We start from the raw sequence: 25,076 nt of genomic DNA on the forward strand, positions 1-25,076 counted from the left end.
ATATGACACCTGCTGGAGGATGGGTATCCTCCTTATTATATATGAGTGGCGTTTCTGGGATTTACTGCCCGTTTTTATCTGGAAATTTTTAACAGACCCTGTTTTTTTAAGATGTGTGGGCTCAGCTCTGTAGGACACTTTTATTCAAGAGAACTGGGTGCCTCATGGTTCTGTGCTCGGTGTCATCTTGTTTGCCATAGTCGTTAAACCTATTATGGATTGTCTTCTGCCAAGTATCTCAGGCTCTTTTTTTCGTTGATGACATTATGATCTGTTGCATCTCTCAATGGACCTGTCTACTTGAGCGGAATCTTCAGCGATATCTTCATAATCTTTATTTGTGGAGCATCGACAAAGGCTTCTGCTTTTTTGCTGATAAGATTATATTTATGAACTTGTGGTGGCACCAGAAGTTTCTTCCCCCATCCCTCCATGTTGGCACATTCTTTTGTCCATTCATTGACACAACGAAATTCTTGGGACTCGCGTTTGATAGGTAACTCTGTTGGTCTTCCCACATCTCCTACCTGGCAGCTCGCACTTTCTCCCTCAGTTTTCTACATGTTTTATATGGTACCTTATGGGGACTAGATCGGATTGTCCTCCTCCATTTATACTAATCGCATGTCTGTCTGATACTGGATTATGAGTGTGTCGTATGTTCACCTGCTCGTCCATTTATGTTATGTCGGGTTAACACCATCCACCATTGTGGGATACATTTAGCCACTGGTGCTTTCTATACTAGTCCCATTGAAAGCCTTAATGCTGAGGCTGCTGATTTAGCTATAGGCATGATGTTCTTTATTACATGAGCCGTCCCTCATCTATGCCCATTCACCCATCCTATGCTTTCTTTTTTGGTGATCCCTTGACTGCCAGTATGGGCTGTCCCCGTCTTTTCTGTTGCCTCCTGGAGTTCACTTTTGTTAGCTGCTTTGGCATCTTCGCCAGGTTCCCCATGGGTGCGAGCCTTCACCGCCCTGGTTTTGTGCTGAGGTACGTGTTCATTTCTGACTCCATTTGTTTCCTAAGGACATTACTCCTGGGCTGTTGTATTGCAGTGAATTTCTCGCACTTCACATGTGGCTTGGGGCAGTGGCTTCGTCTACATCGGTGGTTCCGAGATCGACCATGGTATCGGGTGCGCCTTTGTACTTGGTGGTGATCCTTTCCAATATTGGCTTCTTGACCAGTGCTCTATTTTTACCGTGGAACTATATGCCCCTTATCAGGCCACCCAGTACATCCGGTGACAGCTCTTCCAAATTGTACCATCAGATTCTGTCAGTGCTCTTCAGAACCTAGGCATGCTGCATTCAGAAATCCTTTAGTACAACTGATACAAGAATGCTTTCACTGTCTTACTAAGAGGGGAGCCAACATGGTGATCCTGTGGGTTCCAGGTCACATAGGCGTGTCGGGGAATGAGGCTGTTACAAAGGCTGCAGCTCTCCTCCCTTGGCCTGTTAGTTGTTCTGTTCCCTTGGATGATCTTTGTGTCACTATCTGTTGACATGTAGTATCACTTTGGAGTGCACAATGGTCTTCTCTCCAGGGAACAAACTCCAGGACATTAAACCTCTCCCGATAGCGTAGTCAACTTCCTATAGGCTCTTATGTCGTGAGGCAGTCATTCTAGCCTGGTTGCAAATAGGATACTGTCGATTTAGTCACTGCCATTTATTAAGTGCCTACCCTGCTCCACTTGGTGTCTACTGCTCTCACCCCTTGATGGTGTGCCACTTTCTGATCTGGTGCCCAGTTTTTAACTGTTTACGTTTATGTCGCTGTTTGCTGTCCAACTTGTCAGATGTTTTAGTGGATGGCATGCGTTCTGTCGATCACTTCTTATTCTTTATTCACTGCAGTAGCATTGTTAAACAAATTTGACCCTCCCTCCTACTTGTTTTTATTATTTTATGATATGGGCATATACAACCTTTGCAGTTTTGCACACTAAAGCACCAACCAACCAACAACATAGTGAAAATACTGGCAAAATTTTCATCCTCTCTCTAGAAACTCCTTTCTTTCCAGATGTTCTCAAAATAGGTAGAGTTTCACTGCTGTCAAAGAAAGGTTCTTCTGATAAAATGTTAAACTACCAACTTGTGTCACAGTTAAGTTCCTTCCCAAAAATTCTAGAAAAACTCTTGTATGACTGGCTTCTAAGTTTCATAAATAAATATTCTCCTCTTACCGTACAACAGCATGATTTCAGAAAGTCTAAATCTACACAGGCAGTGATTTTTGAGTTCTTAGTCTGTGCATTAAAATACCTTGAAAAAAAGTAATAATAATAATAATAATAATAATAATAATTTGCGGGCAGAAGGTCTCACTTCAGAATGAATTCAATATTAAGAATAAAACAAGAAACAGTTCCTTACTTTCTAGCAAATTACCAATAAAATATGGTGTACCACTGGGCTCAGTCATAGGTCCGCTACTCATCTTGATTTATGTGGGTGACTTTATTGGATATACGAGTCCCCAAAAAACCATCCTGTTTGCCAATGGCACCAGCATACTGCTTGCTGGATCCAGCCCAGAAACCTTACAGTCAACAGCAAAAAGTTGTGTGAAAAGACTTCAAGTGGTTCACCAAAAATGAACTCTCTGTAAACAGTGAAAAAACTGTGTGTCAACTTCACTTATTACCTCCATGGAATTAAATGTCTATTGGAACATAATTAAAAAATAATCTCTAGAAGATGACATAAAACTTTTGTATCGGTGATTTCAGCAATACATACATATAAATGAATAGTTTGTCTAGGAAACTCTCATCCATGTGCTGTGGTCTAATAATATTGAAGTTAACGAAAAGCAGAGCAACAGTACTGCAGGCATACTATGTGCTATTCCACTTACTGCTTTGATATGGGATCATTTTCTAGGGACACTCAACTCACAGAGTAAAGATTTTCAGAATGCAGAAAAGAACTCTGAGAGTAGTTTGTAGCTTTAAAGAGGCAGATTACTGTTAATTCCATTTTAGTGAACTTCGTGTTGTGTGTGTTCTAAGCCTGTTCTTGTATGAAATGATCTTGTTTGCGTGAGACTACTTCTTGAAAATATGCAAATTACTACAGAACAAAAATGTACACAACTATTGTGCCAGAGGGGAAATCAAATATACAACAGAAGAATCACAGAACAACAGCCTATCACAGAGCATAATTGACATCATTGGTGTTATACTACACAGTAAGATACCAGAGGAAATAAAAATTGCTTTTTGTCCAATATTTAAAATTAAAGGCATTTGTAATAAAACACGTGTTTCTATTCTGTAAAAGAATTTCTGAATATGTGCTATAACAAAAACAGTTACTTAAAAATTAAATTGTAAGAACAGGTACCTAATTTTGCTAATACTACGTATTATTTTCTTTGTCCTGTCGAATATCAGTTGTGCAATTTGCGCTGTATGATAAAACTGGACCAATTAAAAAATCAGTCAATCAGGGAATATACATTGACTCACTGGTTAGTTGCAAAGGTAACTCAAGGGTGGTGCTACAAATTCAGCAGTGGATTTTTGCACTGTGGCTGAGATCATCATAAGCACAAGTCTTGAAAGAATTGTGACGGATGCCTGGACAACAGAGAACTGACAGGCACTGATAATGGCTAGGCGCTAGCCAAAGTCTAGATTTTCCAAATAAAACCTGCAAAAAACTATGATGATTGCTGTGCACTATCATTTATAAATTTGTACAAGCACAAGATTTACTACTTTTTATTGATCTGGTGAATTTTACCCTCTCTCTAACAGAGTAAGCCTTGCCCCCCTAATAAGTTTAATAGATCTGTTTTGATGAATCATTTTTTCCTCTATCTTTTCAACTACTGTTAGGAACAATTCATTGAAATATGTGGTTTTTTCTAAAGTTACTGTTTTTTCGTGATATATAATATACTCCAGAAATAATTACCATAATTATCAGTATTAGTAGATCAGATATAGTCATAGTTTGTTGTTAGTATACTTTGCAGAAGTAGTATGCAGTGTTCGCTTCTGTCTTTTACAGTATAACTTGACTTTCCCTGAAGGCTCCCCATGATGGAATTTATAGAACACAATGTTTGAGTGAATGAAAAGATAGACTAGATTCCCTTCTGATCCTTGTCTAATCTACACAGGTGCTTCATCTCTAATACCTTATTGTTGATGAAGTGGTAAATTGTAATCTTCCTGAATTACTTTCGTTACTGTATTCAGAATGTCAGTAAATAGATTGATGATGATGATGATGATGATGATGATGATGATACTCTCTCTCGTTTTTGCTTTTGCTTGTCCCTTTTCTTTTGTGTGTGCATGCGTACATTTTTTTTCCTCCCTCACTTTTCCTCCCTTCCTCCCTCCCTCCTCCTACATTACTCTGCTCCGTATTTTTTATTTCAGCACCTCTCTTTTTCATTTCTATTTACATTTACTGACCTGCTTCTCTTTTGAGCTTCTTCCCCTCACACCTTGTCCCCCCCTTTTTTTTCTTCTCTTTTGCATCCCTCCCATCGCACCTTGCCAGTCTTTTTCATAAAGTTATTTCTTATTTGCATTTGTGTCTTGCATTTCATCCATGTTTTGTGTTGTCACCTTTTCTCTGTATTTCCTTCTAGTTTAGCTCTTACCTTCAATGTATCTATACCCTACAACTCAAAAATGAATATTCTGAAATTTGAACCTACATTTGTTACTATCCAGTAATTTTCTTTGAGCTGTCTCTCTACTGATCCCTAGTTTGGTAGTGCCTGCACGTTTGAAAGTATTGTTGTATTCATTTCAATATACCTCACACAGTTGACATTCTTGCTTATATTCCACCTACTGCGTAGGGACAAGCAGTTTGCAGTTAACACCCAGGGTTTCAGAATTTTAATAAAATGTCAGTGAATACATAAAAATATGTGGAAGCTGTGCATCAAAAAGTAACAGTTGTGTTATTTACCATTAATTTTAAAAACATTTGAATAATAATACATCTAATATTAAAAAGATAAAACACTTAGTAATGTTCTTCAAAATGATAAAACATTAGGAAGTGTTTATTATCATGTTTTTCCAAGCACTGATGGAGGATTCAGTAAATGATGTATCTGTTTAACAGCTAAGAAACAGGAATAACTGAACCAATAGTAACAAAAATTAAATAAAATATATTGAGTAGCTAGCTTTTGGGATTGCAAAAGAGTGCTTATGCAGTCAGTATGAATAAATGGCTATGATACAGGAAAAAGAATTCATAAGATGTTCAGATACTGAGTGGAGAACAAAGCTACTACAAAGGAGAGACAGCTGTCGTGATTACTATTTGGAAGAGGTCTTTACCTACACTTTTAGCTTTTGTTAATGTTATTCTTTAAATATTAATTTTTTCCTTTTTTGTCATTATTAACTTTTTCTTTTTTAATTTTACAAATTCGAGATTCAGTGCTTGCTTTGAATGCCATTTCAATTGTACCTGTTTCAGCAGTTTAAGTAGAACCTTCTTTTCCATCTTGTGTTTCCTTAAAACTGTTATTGAGTTCATTTTGGTAGATTATATTATTTTTATATTGATGTTAGTAAAAAATGGCTTCATACGGTAGACATCTTAAATTAAGAATGAAAACCATGACTTTGTGAATATTGTATTGCATTTCCTTTAATTTACAAATTGACTTACATAGACGTGACAAGGGGCCACAATGCATCCACACATCAAAAAAAGTTTTCCATCACCCCAGTTCCCAGAACTCTTGAAGATAGTCATTGACTGTGGATATTATATCACAGACACAGTCCCTTTGACTGTTCAGAGATGTCACTAAACCCACCCAAAGATGTAAACAACCATGCATGAGCAGCGCCTATTAGACAGAGGGGGTCAGACAGCTGATCAGTTCAGGTCGTTCCACCAGGAAGGAGGTACATGACTCATGTTGTCTGTAGTTCAACCATGCCTAGACGGCCAATACCACTATTTGATCATATCCACATTGTTACTTTGTGCCAGAAAGTGCTCTCAACAAGGAAAGTGTCCAGGCATCTCGGAGTGAACCAAAGAGATGCTGTTCGGACATGGAGGAGATACAGAGACAGGAACTATCGATGACATGCCTCGCCCAAGCCACCCAAGGGCTACTACTGCAGTGGATGACCGCTACCTATGGATTATGGCTCAGAGGAACCCTGACAGCAATGCCACCACGTTGAATAATGCTTTTCTTGCAGCCACAGGACATCATGCTACAACTCAAACTGTGCACAATAGGCTGCATGATGGGCAACTTTACTCCAGACATCCATGTCGAGGTCCATCTTTGCAACCACGACACCATGCAGTGTCGTACAGATGGGCCCAACAACATGTCGAATGGACTGCTCAGGATTGGCATCACATTTTCTTCACCGATGAGTGTCACATATGCCTTCATCCAGACAATCGTTGGAGATGTGTTTGGAGGCAACCTGGTCAGGCTAAATGCCATACACACACTATCTGGTGAGTGAAGCAAGGTGGAGGTTCCCTGCTGTTTTGGGGTGGCATTATGTGGGGCCATCGTATGCCACTGGTGGTCATGGAAGGCGCCGTAATGGCTCTAAGATATGTGAATGCCAGCCTCCGACTGGTATTGTAACCACATTGGAGGCATATTGGCAAGGCATTCATTTTCATGGACAACAATTCGCACCCCCATCGTGCACATCTTATGAATGACTTCCATCAAGATAATGACATCACTCGACTACAGTGGCCATCATGTTCTCCAGACATAACCCTGTCGAATGTGCCTGGGATAGATTGAAAAGGGCTGTTTATGGATGACGTGACCCACCAGCCACTCTGAGGGATCTGCACCGAATCGCCATTGAGCAGTGGAACAATCTGGACCAACAGTGCCTTGATGAACTTGTGGATAGTATGCCGCGACAAATACAGGCATGCATCAATGCAAGAGGATGTGTTACTGGGTGTCAGGGGTACCAGTGTGTACAGCAATCTGGACCACCAACTCTGAAGGTCTTGCTGTACAACATGCATTGTGTGGTTTTCATGAGCAATAAAAAGGGCGGAAAGAATGTTTGTGTTGATCTCTATTCCAACTTTTTTTGATGTGTGTGTTTTCATTCTCCAATTTGACTTGTTGTAACACAGAAAGTAAATAAAAAAGAACAAATCTGAAGCTTTTATTTTCATCTGTTTTAACACTTTGTGACTTTATATCCAGGAAGTACTCTCCTTATATGTTTATCTATTATTTCGCTCTACAGGAATCTAAATTCCGCGAAACGGGAGTGCTGACGCCTGAGGAATTTGTAGCAGCTGGCGATCACCTGGTTCATCACTGCCCAACATGGCAGTGGGCAGTTGGTGATGAGAGCCGTATAAAGTCATATCTTCCCCATGACAAGCAGTTCCTACTAACACGGCATGTCCCATGTTCTCGGAGATGCAAACAGGTTTGCCAGTTCTTGTATGCAGACACTAGTTGTGCATGTATGGGAAAATTTTGAGTGCTAATCAAACTAAAAATATATGTCAACAAATAAGATCGAGGAATATTAGAAAAAATTTAATGGTCTTCAGGTCAGAAACAATGCATAAGATCCAAAACCACCTCATGCTGGATGTGACATGAATTACGAGACATTTAAATGTAACGTCTACCTCAAGTTAGAATAACATAGGAAGAATATATTGGAAATACTGATTTGTAGTATTTGTACATGCCCAGATATGTGAAGGCCTGCCTCAACAGGTACTCTCTTTCATAAATTCTTTGTAATTCAACATAGATAATTTTTGTCTCATTAAATGTGTTGCTGCACTTGGTGACTACCACCCTGTTTTGATAAATGTTTCTTCATCTACATCTACATGATTACTCTGCGATTCACATTTAAGTGCTTGGCAGAGGGTTCATCAAACCACAATCATACTATCTCTCTACCATTCCACTCCCGAACAGTGCACGGGAAAAACGAACACCTAAACCTTTCTGTTCGAGCTCTGATTTCTCTTATTTTATTTTGATGATCATTCCTACTTATGTAGGTTGGGCTGAACAAAATATTTTTGCATTCGGAAGAGAAAGTTGGTGACTGACATTTCGTAAATAGATCTCGCTGTGTCGAAAAACGTCTTTGCTTTAATGACTTCCATCCCAACTCGCGTATCATATCTGCCACACTCTCTCCCCTATTACGTGATAATACAAAACGAGCTGCCCTATTTTGCACCCTTTCGATGTCCTCTGTCAATCCCACCTGGTAAGGATCCCACACCACGCAGCAATATTCTAACAGAGGACGAACTAGTGTAGTGTAAGCTGTCTCTTTAGTGGACTTGTTGCATCTTCAAAGTGTCCCGTGTTTCGATTTGTGACTGGATGAAGAAAATACGTCAGCTCGGTTGCTCAGCAACCTTGCTGAAATAATTAATAATGGAAGGACCAAGAAGTTCTTCTAATAATCTTAGAATGTCACCACAACTATTCACGTTTCTCCTAAATAAAGTTAATTATGCGATAAATGAAAAATACAGTAATTCATGAAGCACTGTCACCAGAACTGAAATTTACATATCACGTTGCGTGCATTACAATTGAGAATACTCGGCATGCTAGAAAATGCAGTTTTAGTTGTTGACACTTTTTCATTAACACCAATAATCATTAACATAACAGTAATAATTATTAACATTAACACCAGTAATTATTTGAAGCAGGCCGCATTAAGAAGAGAATGGTTTGCTAACTACTGTCTTGAAGATAGATCTGTAGTGGCAATAATTCACAATTCAAACATGTGTGAATTTGGAGCACTGCTGTGATGTTTTGAACTGATGATATTTAATAAAGAATGCAGCTTCTTGATTCGTGTGGCCTTCCCTCCTGTCAAAAATATTCCTTTAAAAAAAAGAATCAGCCAACTCGAACGATGGGACTTTAGTCTTTCAGATGAAAGCATTTCCATAGCCAGAATTGTACTTGCTCGTATTTTTCCTAATTCAGTTGTATACGTGCTCCTAATTGAATAAATTTTGCCCTGCAGCTCAGATATTGTCAAACCATCTATGTTCTGATCGCACCTGACGGTCTTAGGAGCAGCAATATGTTGCTTATTTTTGTAATCAGCATCACTGAAAGCCCACAAACACGTATACAAAGCATAGATATCCAAAAAGCGAACATTATTCTCCGTTCCCCACTTCATATTTCAGTTTTTCCACACTCTACGAACACACGTAACCTCAAAACTTGTGCAACTAGTGTCGCCAAAGTTGGAACATGCCGAAAGTGTTTAGTTTGACCAACGAGTTGTGCAAATGCACGGTGCGTGTGCGCAGTGGCCGGTTGCGCAGTTGCCTGCAACCTAGTGTTGTCGTGTAAATGTGGCTTTACTTCCGAAGTAAATTTCCTTTTACGCAAGATGAACTATGTACGAGAATGTACGATGAATTTCTTAAATCGCAGAGCATTTGACTCTCATTTAAATATCAACTCTTTGAGGACGAGCCATTTAGAAGAATTTCGAGCCCAAAAGATCAGACATTTATGTCGTTATTAAACATTTTACTGGCCCATGTGTGTGATGTATCTTAAAGTGTAACACGCCGCAAAAAAGATCAACATTACGCTTGAAAGGTTAGTTTATGTTGCAGCTTATTAATCTATAGCTAGTGGTAATGAGCGAAGTAATTATGACGGTAAATAATCACTCACACTCCTGTCGCTTACTATGAATACTTTCATTCTCGCAGCATATGCACAATGCGTGTAGCATAGAGCGCATAGCCGCATACTACAGAGAAATGATCTGGCAAAGATAAAGTTGTTCTCGCTGCGGTATTATTGGGGGGTGAGCCAGTGGTTCTACGTCCCCACAAATCTTGGAGACCAGTATTATATGTCAACTGTAGCAACACTATGTATATTAATTTAAACCATTAACTTTTCTTATTTGTGTGGTCATGCTACTTAACAGTGATGTCGCTATTGGCTGACTGCATCACGTGTCATATACTCTGAATATCTGCTGCCATCGGCTGGTGAGATCACATGAGATGAGCTGTGACTGGCTTACAAAAGCCCATCGCAATCTCAATTTCAATGCTTCAAAACGTAACAGGCTGTGTTTCATGGAATTCACATTTATACTTTCGTAATATGAAAATATGCAGTGTATATGTTGCTACACATCAAAGATCCTTTCAAAACGAGTCCCCCCCAAGTTTCGTTTTCTAAAGTGCCGAGAAATTCTACGCTGGTGTATAAAACCATAGCCATTGCCATTCAAAGTGCTGGTTACTTTTACGTTTCCGAGGGAAAGTATACTGTCACTTAACATGGAAAAAGTGTTTTTTCACCCGGGAGAAAATGTATTTTTAACCGGTAAATCTGGGAGAAATATGGGAATCTTTTTTCCTTGTCCACGTATACACCCTGTATGGTTTTATTTACCTGAATTGATTTTGACCCATCAGTTATGGTCTAGATACCAACTGCAGACCGCTGCAAAATAGACCTTACTTAACCTTCTGTTGGGTGCAGTGTTTTTCACAGTGAGATGGGGTGTGGGTTATGATTTTTATCACGTTGCTTATTCACATTATTATTATTATTATTATTATTATATTATTTCATTAATGAAACACATTATAAGTGGAACATATCTTTACAGAAAGACAAAGATGACATAACAGCTCAGCAACAATAGAAATATCAATCCTTCAGTTTTGTTATCATCTCTGTCTGACTGTAGTGACAAATTATGACCGCATCACTTTTTCCACTTTTTCACTTGCTTCTTTATTAAATGTAACTAATTGAACTCATTATAAATGACAAATATCTGTATAGAAAGAAAAAGATGACATTAGAGCAAAACAACAATGATAATATTTCTCATTATTTCTCTCATCATCACTTTGGGAGGTAACATGAGAAATTTTATCACAATCAAAGCAAAAAGTTGCCATGTACACCAAACAGATTTGGTTTTTGACACATTTTGCAACAATATTTTGTCACTCTGTTATTTTCTGTGAAGGTATTACAATTCTCCTCTTGATTCCAGCTCTTGTTCTTTGTTTCTGCTTTTGTCTCCTGCTTCTTCTTCATACATTGGCCTATAATGTTGTAGCTTCGGTTGAATATCCCTGTGAATTCCAGAGGTGTCCAGGATTCTTCAAATCAGGCGAGATAGATTTAATGTATGAGATAGTTGTTTCTAATTTGATGATGTCTTAAAAATTAGCGAGAGTGAGAGAGCTGGTATCAACTTTTGTGGTGGCAGTAGCAGTTCCATCAAATAGGCCAGGGCTTCCACAGTTTTCCCGGGTGGAGATCTAGCTACAAATTTTGTAAATTTGTGTAAACTGCAAAAATTAAGAATGGCGCAAGTAATAACAAACTTTTCGAAGAGAGAGGGAAACGTTTTCTACATGGCCTGTCATTGGTGGAATTTTTAATATTCTGTTCGACTCAACAACCAGTAATTTTTGGCAATCTCTCTGCAGAGAACTCAGAAGAGCATCACTGTTAAGGTATTCTTGATTGGGACATGAAGCAATACAGTTATCTTTGTTATGATGTGAAGCAGAATGATACTCTTGATCAGGACTATTTTCTTTCTGTGCCTGTGGACACTGCCGCTTAGTTTCTGACAACCATGTTGTGTATACATATTTCATATTGCAATTTCTACTCACCTCAAGTGTGAGACAGTTAGGTATTATATTTATAATGTGCTGCTCCTCCTGTGGAATATTTTGTGATAAGTGATGGTCTAAGTTACCACACGTTCAGTTCAGTATTTAGAGGCGAACCCCTTGGTCACTATTATCATTATACTAACTACAACAAAAAACACATCCACGAGTCACTTGTCAGGGCCCCCCCAACTCTTTGCAGTTCCATTGCACACAGTTTATTAAATGTAACAAAAGGGGGGGGGGGATCGGCATATCAGATGGATTCATTTGGGGTTCATTTGATTCAGATCTAAGCATTGTTTTTGTTTAGCTGTAGCCCAGTGGTGTCTTGCAATAATACTACATAAATCTCTGCACAATGTACTGTGCTGCTAGAGGGAAACTGATTCTTTGTCATCCTGTGCAGCAGTTTTCCTTCCAGGAAACAAAATTTCACAGAGCTTGTCTTTATGTAGTGGAGTTATTTTCCATTTATTGAGTGAGTACTTATTTGTGGTTGGGTAAGTGAGCTTTTATCTAACACATTTCCCAGTAAACAATGGCTGAGAACTGTTTTGTTTGTAACTGTGATGTTGTCAGTGACCAGTGTAACGTTTGCGGGAAAGGGATTGGATTGGTGAATGTGGCATTTGCTGCTGTCTGTTATTGACAGCATATTATAAAGCTCTACAACCATGTTGTGTAGTCACTTGATCATGAATTAACGAAACTTTCCCAGAAGAATGCTGTAATTGCCATACAGGATGACTAATAATCAGTTTTCCCTCTAGCAGAGTAGAACAGTGTGCAGAGATTTACATAGAGTCTGTCCATAAATGTTTCTTGCCTTAGTGTTATTAGTAACTTGTATTTCTATTCCATGTAATGTTAACATACTTCGCGGAAAATAAACTGCCCCCAGGCACGTCTGCGCACTGCGTCACCAGTGCTTCATAAGACGCAGTGTAGGGAGGGCAGAATAACTTTGTGAAACACCCTGTGGAAGTTTCTTGTGACGTAACGGGACAGAGATAATGTGGAATCACCTGTTCGCTCTTCAGTCTGCAGAACTACAATCTGGTGACCTACCTTCTGTCATGCTTCATCACCCCCTTTCCCCCCTCTCTCCCCCCACTCTGCCCCCCCCCCCCCACTCTGCCACCCTATTCACTCTTATTAAACTGCCAAGAAAACAATTGATACTTTAAAGTACTGCATTTAGATGTGGTACACATATTTAATATTTGTTCTTAACCCACTTCAGTTAACTGTAAAAATTAATTTTATACCATCAACTCACTGTTTTTAATAATCTGTGTTTTTTTACATCCCTTGCAATGTGGAAATAATTAGTCCTAGAAAAAACATGACTGTGGCCTTTTTTGTAGGAAATTTAATTTTATTTTGTACTGGGAGAAGTTTTTGCTAGAAGCCACACTTTCAGAATTATTCCAGAAAATCATAAAAAAGTAAGCTTTAAATACTGCTCCCCCAACCACACACTAACACTCCACTGGTCAGGATTTTTAGTATGTTGTTCATGGCAATCCTACTTACCACAGTGCAAAAATTTGTGACTACAAGATTTTTTCTCCTAGTTTTCCTTTGTTGGCTGGACTATTGTTACATCCATATTCCAAAAAATTAATGGGGGCTATCTGGAAGTAATGAGCCAAGTACATATCCAAAAACTCTCACTTGCCAGGTGAGTGTCCTTTTGGGTTCTCCTTTTTATAGGATGCATCAAGGAGCAGATCTGAAGGATAACAAGAAGAATACTTTTGCTTTAGTAACGTCTCAGATGCCACTGAACATATGATAAAAGATGGAACACAGATATTACATTATTCACTCAATGAACAGATTTAATGTGGGCAATAACTGTTCTATTAAAGGTTTTAGATTTTTTTTTCTAGAGATACCCCAGACAAAGAATTTGCAACACAGATAAGAAAGATACTTATGTTGTAAAACTAAAATTTATGACTGGAGTAATTTAAAGTGAGGACCAAAACACTGCATATAGAACTGAACTTTATTTCTGAAAAGGACCATATCATAGTATTTGTTATAAAAACTGGCTGTTAGCTTTTATGTCAAAATGGCTCAGTGTTGTTGGAAATCAATTTGTAGTCTAACAGGAAGATCAACCCAAATGTAGATTGTAATAACAGTTAGTCTCGTAAAATTCGCTCTCTAGATATATGCATTAATGTGATTTTTTAAGCTTACTGTTAAAGGTAGCACTTTTCTTAATGTATCATAGTTAGTCATGAACGATGGCGGTCGATTTTAGGCTTGTTTGGTGCACCTATGTCATGCATTCTCTGACAGCCAATGAGCAATCAGTAGTGTCCTGAGTGCTCTGCTTTTAATGCCATAGCTAATGCAAGCATTAAACATGATCATAGCGAATTGTTTTGTGGATTTTTAATACAATAGTTGTGAGTTGTCATCGCTGATGGTGGTGGAAAGTGTGGAAATTCTGCATAAGCAAGAGAGGGACATAATTTGAAGGATGTACGCTTTCCTCAAGCAGAAAGCATGTGCATCCGCGTACCGCAACTGTCACTTGAAATCCTCAACAACGCAGTCCTTGTCCGTGCCTCAACATAAGCGAACTGCCATGGTTTGTGGTTTGGATTATTGTTCAGAAAATGCGAAAATATTATAAATTTGGATTGAAGTATTTAACTTGGTGAATCCTGTTTAATTGTCCTGTTTTCATTTCCAGCAGTTTAAGTAGAATTTGTCCATTCATAATTAAGTTCATATTTCCACAAAATTAGCATAAATCTTACATTATTCAATTTAGAAACTTTGTTTACATACAGTTAGTGTTCATTAAAGTTACATTAAAAGTTAGACTCTATTATGATTAAGTTAATTAACAGATATGGCAGTTGAGTGAGTGCTGAGTTCTTGTTATAAGTGGAAATAATTAACATTGTACGTTACATCACACACATCAAGCACTAATTTTTGTGGCTAACAAGTAATGAAAATTTGTGTAGTGTCATGTGTGTTAAGTGATTCAGTTCTGTTTTGAAGCTAGTAATCTGTGTTGCAGTGCATCATAAATGTGGATGTTGCCGCAGGATAGTCAAAGAGGGAGTGGTATGTATAGACTGTGGGTTGGAATTTCAGTTGGATGACTGTAGTGAGAATCTGAATGGGGAGCTCTGTGAGGCTCTGCTAAGGAGCTGTAGGATCTGCAAATTAGGCAAGAAAATCGCTGAGCAGCAGGCAGAGATTTGTGCCCTTTGTGCTGAATTAGAACACGCAAAATTTGAGCAAGCGAAGTTGAGTGGTTGAAAGGGGGGAAAAAGATCATGGGAAGTGGGTAAAGATAAGAGCAATGGACAAATGAGGAACAGCTCTTCAACTTCATCAACATTTGAACTTACGGTATCGCATAAATTGGACTTGTTGCCCAAAGTAGGAGGGAAAAAGCCTCATCCAGCTGTAGGTCACAGTAGGGCGCAGCAGCCTTATAGCAAAATAACTTAGTGTAGGCCAGTAACAAAAAAGAGTAGCAAGAAAAGAGTCTTGCTGCTAGGTAGTAGCCATCCAAGGGGTGTAGGTCAGATGGTACAAGAAAAATTAGGAACAGGGTACCAGGTCACAAGTATTGTGAAACCAAGTTCTAGCCTTAGCCAAGTGGCAGAGGATATAACGAATTTTGGGAAAGAGGATCAGGTTATTGTAGTAAGTGGAGCAGGGAGCAGCCTAGCTAAGGACAGTAGTTGCAGCAGTAGGAGTAACCTGGATGAAATAGGAGTAGCAACCACAGACACAAATCTGAGTTTTGTGGGGGTTCTGCAGTGCCATGACCACCCATGGGTTAACACTGCTGTGAGCAGACTGCTGCTGACTGAAATGAAATCTGAGTGCAGTGTCCATTCCTACAGCTGGGAAATGGGAATATACTAGAAACAGCATACACATGAATAAGAGAGGGGAATATAGTTTAGCTGAGTTTCTTGCAGAAAATGTGTGGGTCGCCACCATCACCCAAAGCAAGATCACTGTGGTTACTGGTGTCAGAGAGGCATCTTTTTTAGATTAGAATCAGGATTCAGGCATCCTGTTTTCAAAAAGAAGTAAAAATAAGAGAAAAGCCCCACATAATGCTTAAGAATGCACAGAAAAGTGTGGTTAACTTATTTCATCAGAATATTAGAGGATTGAGTAATAAGGTTAGAAGAGTTTCTTATCTGTTTGGAAACATTAGAGAGGTCTGAAAAGATAAACACCCTGTGTCTATCTGAACACCACATAACCACAGGTTTAGATACGTTACACATAAAAGATCACACTCTAGCAGCTTGCTCATGTAGAAGTAATGGGTAAAAGGAGGAGTTTTTACATATATGTGAGACGAATCACAAGTTCAAAAATATTGAGAGAAGTAGATTTTGTAGTGATCAGCACAAAGATGTGTGTGCTTGTGAATAAACACTGAAAAATAGTTTGCTTTTAATTGTAACTGTTTGTAGATCTCCATTTGGAAATTTTGGCCTGTTTGTGAGGAATTTGGATTTCTCACTATACTGTCTTCCAGACGGCAGCAAGCAGTTAATAGCCCAAGGTGATCGCAGTGTAGATTTTGGAATGGATTCTGATAGCAAAAATGATCTGGAAACCTTATTTGGATTCTACAATTTGATCTCGGTAATGAACTTTCCTACACGGGTGGATAAAGACAGTACGACACATTGATTCTGTGTTCATAGGTGAAGGTCAAAGCAAGAATATAACTGTGTACCCAGTGACAAATGTGCACTCTGACCATGATGCACAGTTAATTAGGATAAATTATGTAGTGCCTTACAGTATGGGTACTCCTCAGTGGAAATCAGTTAGAATAGTTAATGACTCCAGAACAAATGTTTTAAGAATAATTAGCAAGAGATGACCTGGGATGAAATTTATAGTGAACATGCTAACATAAAATTTAATCCATTCCATGACTAATTCATATCATTATTTGAAAATATCTCTCCACGTAAGATAATCAGAAATGACATTATAGAGCTATGTAACACAACTGTGGATCATTAGAGGGATTAAAGTATCTTGCAAAAGGTAAATGGAAATGTATCTGTTGGCAAGAACAAGTAGAAATCCTTCAATAGTTGTACACTACAAAAAGTACTCAAAATTACTAAGACAGGTAATCAAAAAACCAAGGAACGTGCACATAATGTCAGAAATTAGTAGTTCTGACTACAGACTTGAGGCTATATGGAATGTAGTGAAATGAGAGACAGGACAACCAGCCACAGAACAGAAGAAAATCAGAGGTAGAAAATATGTTTAACAATCATTTCTTAAATATAGTAGAAATTATAGGAACAAATAGTTAAAGAGAAAAATCACAGCAGTATTTTGAAAAAGTAACTCTTATAAAGTTCAGTCATATGAATGCATCACCAGTGTCACCTTCTAAATTAATTCTTTTGTTTTTTTTTGAACCTCTCAAAAGTAAAAGCTCCCCTGGCTTTGATGGTGTTTCCAGTAGATTACTAAAGATTTGTTCTCATATAATAAGCCTGGTCTTTTCTGTAATATGGAAGTCATCACTAACCCAAAGAATTTTCGCATAGAAGCTAAAATATGCTGTTGTTAAACTCCTCTTTAAGAAAAGTGTTAAGAGAGATATTTCCCTGCTGAAATCATTTTTCAAAATTTTTGAGAAGGTGATGTATCCAGTATAGAATTCACCTGCACAACAATAATATCCTCAGGAAATCACAGTTCTGGTTTCATAAGAGTTGCTCCACTGAGATTGCCGTTTAAATTTCCACTCCCCAAATTTTACAAGCATTACTTAACAAAATAGCACTGGTTAGTGTTTTCTGCAATCTATCTAAGGCATTTGACAGTGTGAATCACAATATTCTTGTAGATAAACTGATTTTTTCTGTGTGATTGATGGTATAGCCAATTTGTGGATGGTGTCATATCTAACCAGAAGAATGCAGAAAGTTGTACTTGGTAAGTAAACCAATGTAATAAGGGAGATTATTCTGACAGAGGAGAAATCGCTTACTTGGGGGTTCTCCAAGGCTCAGTGTTAGGTTCACTATTGTTTCTCATATACGTAAATGAATTTCTGTCTAATACCCTACAAGCAGAATTAGTTCTTTTTGTAGGTGACATTAGTATTGTAATCTATCCAAGCATATGTACATAAACAGACGAAATGGTAAATAACGTTCTGAAAAATATAACAACTCATTTTCTGCGAATGGTCTCATCCTCAATTTTTAAAAAAAGGAAAAATATTCAGTTCTGCCCAACTAATGATAAACGTAACACACGTCGAGGATACAATTAACAGGGTGGGAACTTCAAAATTCATAGGTGTCAATATGGATGAGAATTTAAACTGGAAAAAACACATTTTGGAACTGCTAAAACAATTTAGCTCAGCCACATTTGCACTTAGAATCATTGCAAATCTTGGGGAGAGACAAATCAATAAGTTGATATATGCATATTTTCATTCAGTAATGTAATGTAGAACAATGTTCTAGGGTAACTCATTTTTAAGAAAGAAAGTATTTGTTGCTCAAAAATGTTCTGTAAGAATAATATGTGGTGCTCGCTCATGATATTCTTGAAAGTATGTGTTTAAGGAGTTGAGCATTCTGACTTCTGCTTCACGGTATACTTATTCCCCCAAGAAGTTTGTTATAAATAATCCATTACAATTCAAAAGAAAAAAATGATGTTCATAATTACGATACCAGAAGGAAAAATGACATTCTATACTCCACATTAAAGTTGCCTCTAGCCCATTAAGGGGTGCACATTGCTACAACTAAAATTTTTGATCACTTACTCAGTGATATAAACTGTCTGACAGACAGCAAAGTAAAATTTGAACACAAACTGAAAAAGCTTATCTTGCAACTCCTATTCCATAGAAGAATTTCTATTATATGTAATGTGTAAAAGATTGTGGTAGGGATTACTAACCCACATCTGTAGATTTTAATAAAAAAAAAAAGTTAAAAATATTCAAAGAATGAGATTTTCACTCTGCAGCGGAGTGTGCGCTGATATGAAACTTCCTAGCACATTAAAACTGTGTGCCAGTACCTCGTCTCCTTCCTTCCAAACCTCCTGCAAAACTTGCAGAACTAGCACTCCTGGAAGAAAGGATATTGTGGAGACATGGCTTTGTCACAGCCTGATCTGCTACATGGCCATGCCAGTGCATCGAGTAGACCCCTGTCAGTATGTTGGAGGAATACAACATTGCGAATGGGGTTTCCGATTAGAAGTTACAAAATACTGGCCTGTCCTATCCTTGCAGCATGGAGGTGGGGGTCCCACACGGATATTCAGGGGCCATTGAGTAGCACGCTGTAAATTACAATTGCGTACCCATTACTGTTCCTCTGATTATGCCATTTGTGACGAAACTAGGAAAGTGCCTCAGACAAAACATATATAGATTTTGTCGTAGAATCATAATCAGCAATAAAAAACAGGGGTTCCTGTTGAAGATTTCAGTCTTGCCCACGCCACCCATGCACGGGGTGGGGTGGCAAGTCGAGTGTCATATCCTTGGATGTCCCCCTCAGAGACAAACAAATTGGAATTGTATTTTTTTTGTTTCTTTTTTTATCCGAAGTGTCGATTTTTGAAATATTTCAGTGTTTTCGTTTAAAATGAATACTCTGTGTAGAATAGTGAACAATAATTATGTGGATGTTGTAGTAGTAGTAGTAGTAATAATGGGAATAGAAATGGAAATTTATGTACCATATATAATGTGGCTATAGCCACTGATAGATCTCAGCTCAAGTGTGCCATTGGAAATTAAATAATATGTTGTTGAATTGCAATTCCAGAAACACAAATGGAAATAGTTTTGTGCCACTGTGTAATTTATACCACCCTAATAACAATCACATTGTTGATGATAGGCAGACACAAGCAACCATATTGTGTCTGTATTTCAATATACACAGCTGTAGATAAAATCCTGTTTTTTATTTTATTTGGTGTTCTTTTGGATATTTAATTTTAATGCTCTGTCTTCTGTTTGGTTCACAGATGGAGTACTGTGAGGAACAAGAAGAAATAATTGAGGCTGATGACCCTGATGGTGGATGGGTTGATACACATCATCATGATCTTGGTGCTTTGGGCTTAGATGAGAAAGTTTCGGAAATGACGTTAGAGTCAAAGGTATAGCCATACTAATTACGTGTACCACAGTTTCTTCTATCTTTGGAATACTAATGTTTACTATTGCTATGTGACTGTAAGTTAAACTCTGGAATGCATGTTTACATACAGGTTTTCCCTCCCCCTCACCCCTCCCTCTCCATCTGAACAGACAAGACATAAAAAACGGTAGATCTATCAGCCCCCTCTCTGCAGAATATGAGATAGTCACTAAAATTATCACTAATTGCATAGACAATAAGCATTTGATTCGAATCGGGCAAAGGGACAAGTTGACCTTAGATGTACATGCAGCACAGTGGTCTTCTTACAGATTGTAAACAAAATTACGTTATCACTTAATCCAGGATTCATAGATTTTTGAGAAAGTTCTTGACTGTAAGAGAAATGAAGACATTGACCTCAATTGGGCACTGAACTAAATTAACGGTGACAAGCGAAAATTTGTGCCCAACTGGGACTCTGAAATTTATTACCCACTTTATGCGAGTGATCGCCATAACCACAGCGACCATCCAGACACGTTCCCATCTGACCCAGATTCTAAATCTGTCACGCACTAGTCTGACAGAACAGACACCACACATATTTATAGTAATATCTGTGAGCATCGATGACTCACAGTAATTTTAGTGCTGATGCACACTATGTCCAACCTCTTGTGGGACCGAACCAAAGGCTCTGATCAAGAAGTTAATGGACGGTAGCTGAGCCGACCAGCTGACACTTTAGTAATGTTTCAGCTGATAAGGTGAAAATTTGTAAAATACAACGATTTAGCACATTTCACCTGTGAGAGAAATGTGTTTACTCTGTCACACATGGTTTATCCGGGGTAAGAGGAGCGCTTTGGTGAAAAATTAGCGATCAACATCAATGGGGACTGTTATAAGAGATGCTAGCATGAATATATGTATGTTTCTAATGCTAATAACTGTATTTGGTTGGACACTATTTGTAAAATAGATTGTAACTGAATTAGTTGATGAGTATAGAAAGAAATAAAAAGCCATTTGTGTAAGTTTCAGCTAGAATATACTGATATGTTAAAAGGTAATTCTAGCTGTGTTAATTATTTCCAGAAGTTTCATTTGTGGAAAGTGAATTTGTGCCAAGCGGCTATAAAGGAATTTTGGACACTGGTCCGTGATGTTTGCTGATGAATCTGCAAGCACAGTCAAGCAAATTTGGGAAACTGTTTTCGTGCAATTAAGAGAAATCTGCTGTATGGCTACGCATCAAATAACGAATTGCGAACTGAATAGCACCAAATCAGTATCAAAGGATTGTATATAAGTTCCTATTTATGAACAGTAAATCCACAGGTGACCAGAGATCACCAGCTGCCACTTTTGCATTAAGAGATCGGCGAGTTCTGATAACTGCTGTTTTACTTTTATTGGCAAGTCACAATTTCACTTCAGTACATTGTGTATCATGCAGTTCTGGCAAAGACATAATAATTAATTCATGTGATCTGCAAGGCTTTGATGATACAATACAAACCCATTAGGCCTTGCTACATTAGTTTGGACTTCGGGTAATTAATGAGGATCATTTCACTTAGTTAAGAAATCAATTTATATCAGTGTAGAAGTAGTAGTGTTTTAGTCTGTTGGTTGGTTATGGAATAGCCATGTTGGGAAGCAGCCCAACAGCTAATACAAAGAGTATGAGTTGGCTTGAAATGTATGTACTACTTCCAGTACTGGAATTAAAGCATGGATTCTTGTTGAAACTAAACTGGAACAGTCTTCCTCATAGCATAAGAAAAATACAGCGCAACATGCAAAAACTGAAGTCATAGAAATGAATAATGTATATAGGATAATCTTTCTTACTCTGTCTACGGAAACTTTTAGAATGTCTGTTTTTGCAGCAAACTTGGTGCTTAACAGTCAGTTGCTTGATTATTACACATTTATATTTAATAGAAGTCACTATTAGACTGCACTGATACCTTTAATTTACCTATAATTTTCTGTGGTTGCCGATCATGCAGTTCATCCACTAAATCTTAATGATAAGCACATATATATTTTAAGATGTCTTGCAGGATGGAAGGAATTACTGCCTCTTCTTATGATTGCAGGCAAATGTCATGCTTTTAAATGAATCGTGGAATATTTTGGCATAATAAATAAAACTATTCTTGTGGCTATGATGATTTTTAGATGATGTGACTTACCAAATGAAAGTGCTGGCAGGTCGACAGACACACAAACAAACACAAACATACACACAAAATTCAAGCTTTCGCAACAAACTGTTGCCTCATCAGGAAAGAGGAAAGGAGAGGGAAAGACGAAAGGATGTGGGTTTTAAGGGAGCACACATAGCATTTAGGATTCACATTGTTAATGCATGAGTAAAAATTACACATTCTTTTTATGTGAGATCTTAAACATAAGTACTCTCAAGCAAGATTGAAACAAAAGTTGTTAAAAAATATTGAATATTCTGCAAACATTGCTCTGTTACAAAGAAAATTTTAAAAGCCTATTTTTTCCGTCTTCTGCGGCAGTGTACAAATTTCTTATTACTAATGAGAAAAAGTAAAAAGGTGTGATATTGGGAGCTAGTTGTTTAGGTATTACACAGTAGCCACAAGACATTGCAATTACACCTCCTCAGCTGTCCAAAGTTTAATTGCTTCAGTCAGTCATTAAGTGTACCTTTAACATATCACATACATTATATACCGGGTGATCAAAAACTCAGTATAAATTTGAAAACTTAATAAACCACGGAATAATGTAGATAGAGAGGTAAAAATTGACACACGTGCTTGGAATGACATGGGGTTTTCTTAGAACAAAAAAACAAACTACAGTGACTGCACATGACAATCGTGTATAAAAGGAGCTGTAATGAGAGAATCAAATGCGCCAGCAGTCGTAGCATGTTGACGTTACCTGAAAAGGCGCTTTTAGTGAAGCTGTATTATCAGAATGGGGAATGTGCTAGTTCAGCGTTACGATCCTATCGCCCTAGGAAGGGGATTCGAATGGGTCAAGGTCTGTTGACAAATGCAGCTGTGGCGAGATTGATTTCGAAGTTTGAAGCCACAGGTTGTTTAGACGATAGACCTCCGTAGTCGCCGACTGAGTACAAGGCATAATGCTGCTGAGACAGTTCAGGAAGAAATGGAGACTACTGGGTTCGTCTATGCACGGGGAAGTCAGCGCTCATGCAGTCGCACGTCGCACCAGCATTCAATACACTACTGTTTGGTTGACACTTAGGCGTACCCTCCGATGCTATCCATACAAAATCCACCGGCATCATGAACTGTTACCTGGCGATTTAGTGAAGCGGAGGGCATTTGCGGTGTGGGCATTCTAAAAGATGGCAGAAGATGACGATTGGTTGAGTAACGTGTTGTGGACCGACAAAGCTCATTTCACACTCAGAGGGTCTGTCAACGCCCACAACTGCAGAATTTGGGCTACCGTAAATCCTAGAACTGTTGTGGAAACTCCATTGTACAACGAGAAAGTCACGGTATGGGTTGGATTTACCACATCTACCGTTATCAGGCCTTTTTTCTTTGAGGAAATGTGTGATTCTGTTTTTGTAACTGCTACTGTGACAGGTGAGAGGTACGTCAATATGTTACAGAATCACATCATCCCCAGCCTGGCTGATAAACACCTGCTGGAACATATGATGTTTATGCAGGATGGCGCTCCACCCCATATTGCTAGACTTGTGGAAGATCTCTTGCGCGCGACGTTTGGTGATGATCGTGTGCTCAGCTGCCATTTTCGTCATGCTTGGCCTCCCAGGTCCCCAGACCTCAGTCCGCACGATTATTGGCTTTGAGGTTACCTGACGTCGCAAGTGTACCGTGATCGACCGACATCTCTAGGGATGCTGAAAGACATGAGGTTACCTGAAGTCGCAAGTGTACCGTGATCGACCGACATCTCTAGGGATGCTGAAAGACAACATCTGAGACAACATCCGACACCAATGCGTCACCATAACTCCGGACATGCTTTACAGTGCTGTTCACAACATTATTCCTCGACTACAGCTATTGTTGAGGAATGATGGTGGACATATTGAGCATTCCTGTAAAGAACATCATCTTTGCTTTGTCTTACTTCGTTATGCTAATTACTGCTATTCTGATCAGATGAAGCACCATCTGAAGGACATTTTTTGAACTTTTGTATTTTTTTTGGTCGTAATAAAACCCCATGTCATTCCAAGCATGTGTGTCAATTTGTACCTCTCTGTCTACATTATTCCGTGATTTATTCAGTTTTCAAATTTATACTGACTTTTTGATCTCCCGGTACATACATATACCTGGGCAAGCTAGAGTGTTATTTTGTGTGTGACAAGTTGAGACTTTGGGTTGGATGGGAGGTGTGTGTGGATGGCCGAGGCTGCCGGCCGGTGTGGCAGAGTGGTTCTAGGCGCTTCAGTCTGGAACCGCGCGACCGCTACAGTCGCAGGTTCGAATCCTGCCTCGGGCATGGGTGTGCGTGATGTCCCTAGGTTAATTAGGTTTTAGTAGTTCTAAGTCTAGGGGACTGATGACCTTAGATGTTAAGTCCCATAGTGCTCAGAGCCATTTGAACCATTTGGTCGAGGCGGTTAAAATGACCACTCGTGTAAAGCAGAAAATCTGGATGCGAGTCCCAATCTGGCTCAAATTTTCACTTGCATAAGATTTTAAGAGAAATGAAGACACTGGCTGCAGTTGGGTACTGCAGTTAATTCAACAATGATGTATATGTTTTGAGCACAGACACAAAAGCTGAGTCGGTGACTATTTTTCTTAAGGGTTATTGGAACACACTTTGTTCAAACTGTCTAAAATTTCACTGTAGACATGAGTGATATCCAACACAACAGACGCCACACACATAAATTAGTGAGCATGAACAGCATGTCTATGTGGCTGAGGCTGTTATGTTCACCACTCCCACAAAGCAGGAAATCAGAGTTCGAGCCCTGATCTGGCACAAATTTTCACTTGTCATCTTTGAATGTATTTCAGTGCCGAATTGTGGCAGGTGTCTTCACTAATCTTAAAAATCTTGTGTGAGGGAAACATTCCACATGGGAAAAATATATCTAAAAACAAAGATGCTGTAACTTACCAAACGAAAGCGTCGGTATGTTGATAGAGACACTAACAAACACACACACACACACACACAC

General features: G+C 38.6%; 1 protein-coding gene across 5 annotated transcripts in view; it reads left to right on the plus strand.

Moving 5' to 3' along the window:
* LOC126236327 (ubiquitin-like-conjugating enzyme ATG3) overlaps positions 1 to 25,076 on the plus strand; it is an 89,713-nt gene that overhangs the window by 9,551 nt on the left and 55,086 nt on the right. For 4 of the 5 annotated variants that reach the window (XM_049945548.1, XM_049945546.1, XM_049945544.1 and 1 more), the window contains exons 2-3: positions 7,268 to 7,456; positions 19,764 to 19,898. In XM_049945548.1, the coding sequence (XP_049801505.1) occupies positions 7,268 to 7,456; positions 19,764 to 19,898 (324 nt within the window). The remainder of the gene's footprint in view (positions 1 to 7,267; positions 7,457 to 19,763; positions 19,899 to 25,076) is intronic. The other variant, XM_049945547.1, reaches the window with a different exon arrangement.

This window comes from Schistocerca nitens, chromosome 2, assembly GCF_023898315.1.
Source record: "Schistocerca nitens isolate TAMUIC-IGC-003100 chromosome 2, iqSchNite1.1, whole genome shotgun sequence".
In the NCBI taxonomy this organism is placed as follows: Eukaryota; Metazoa; Arthropoda; class Insecta; order Orthoptera; family Acrididae; genus Schistocerca; species Schistocerca nitens.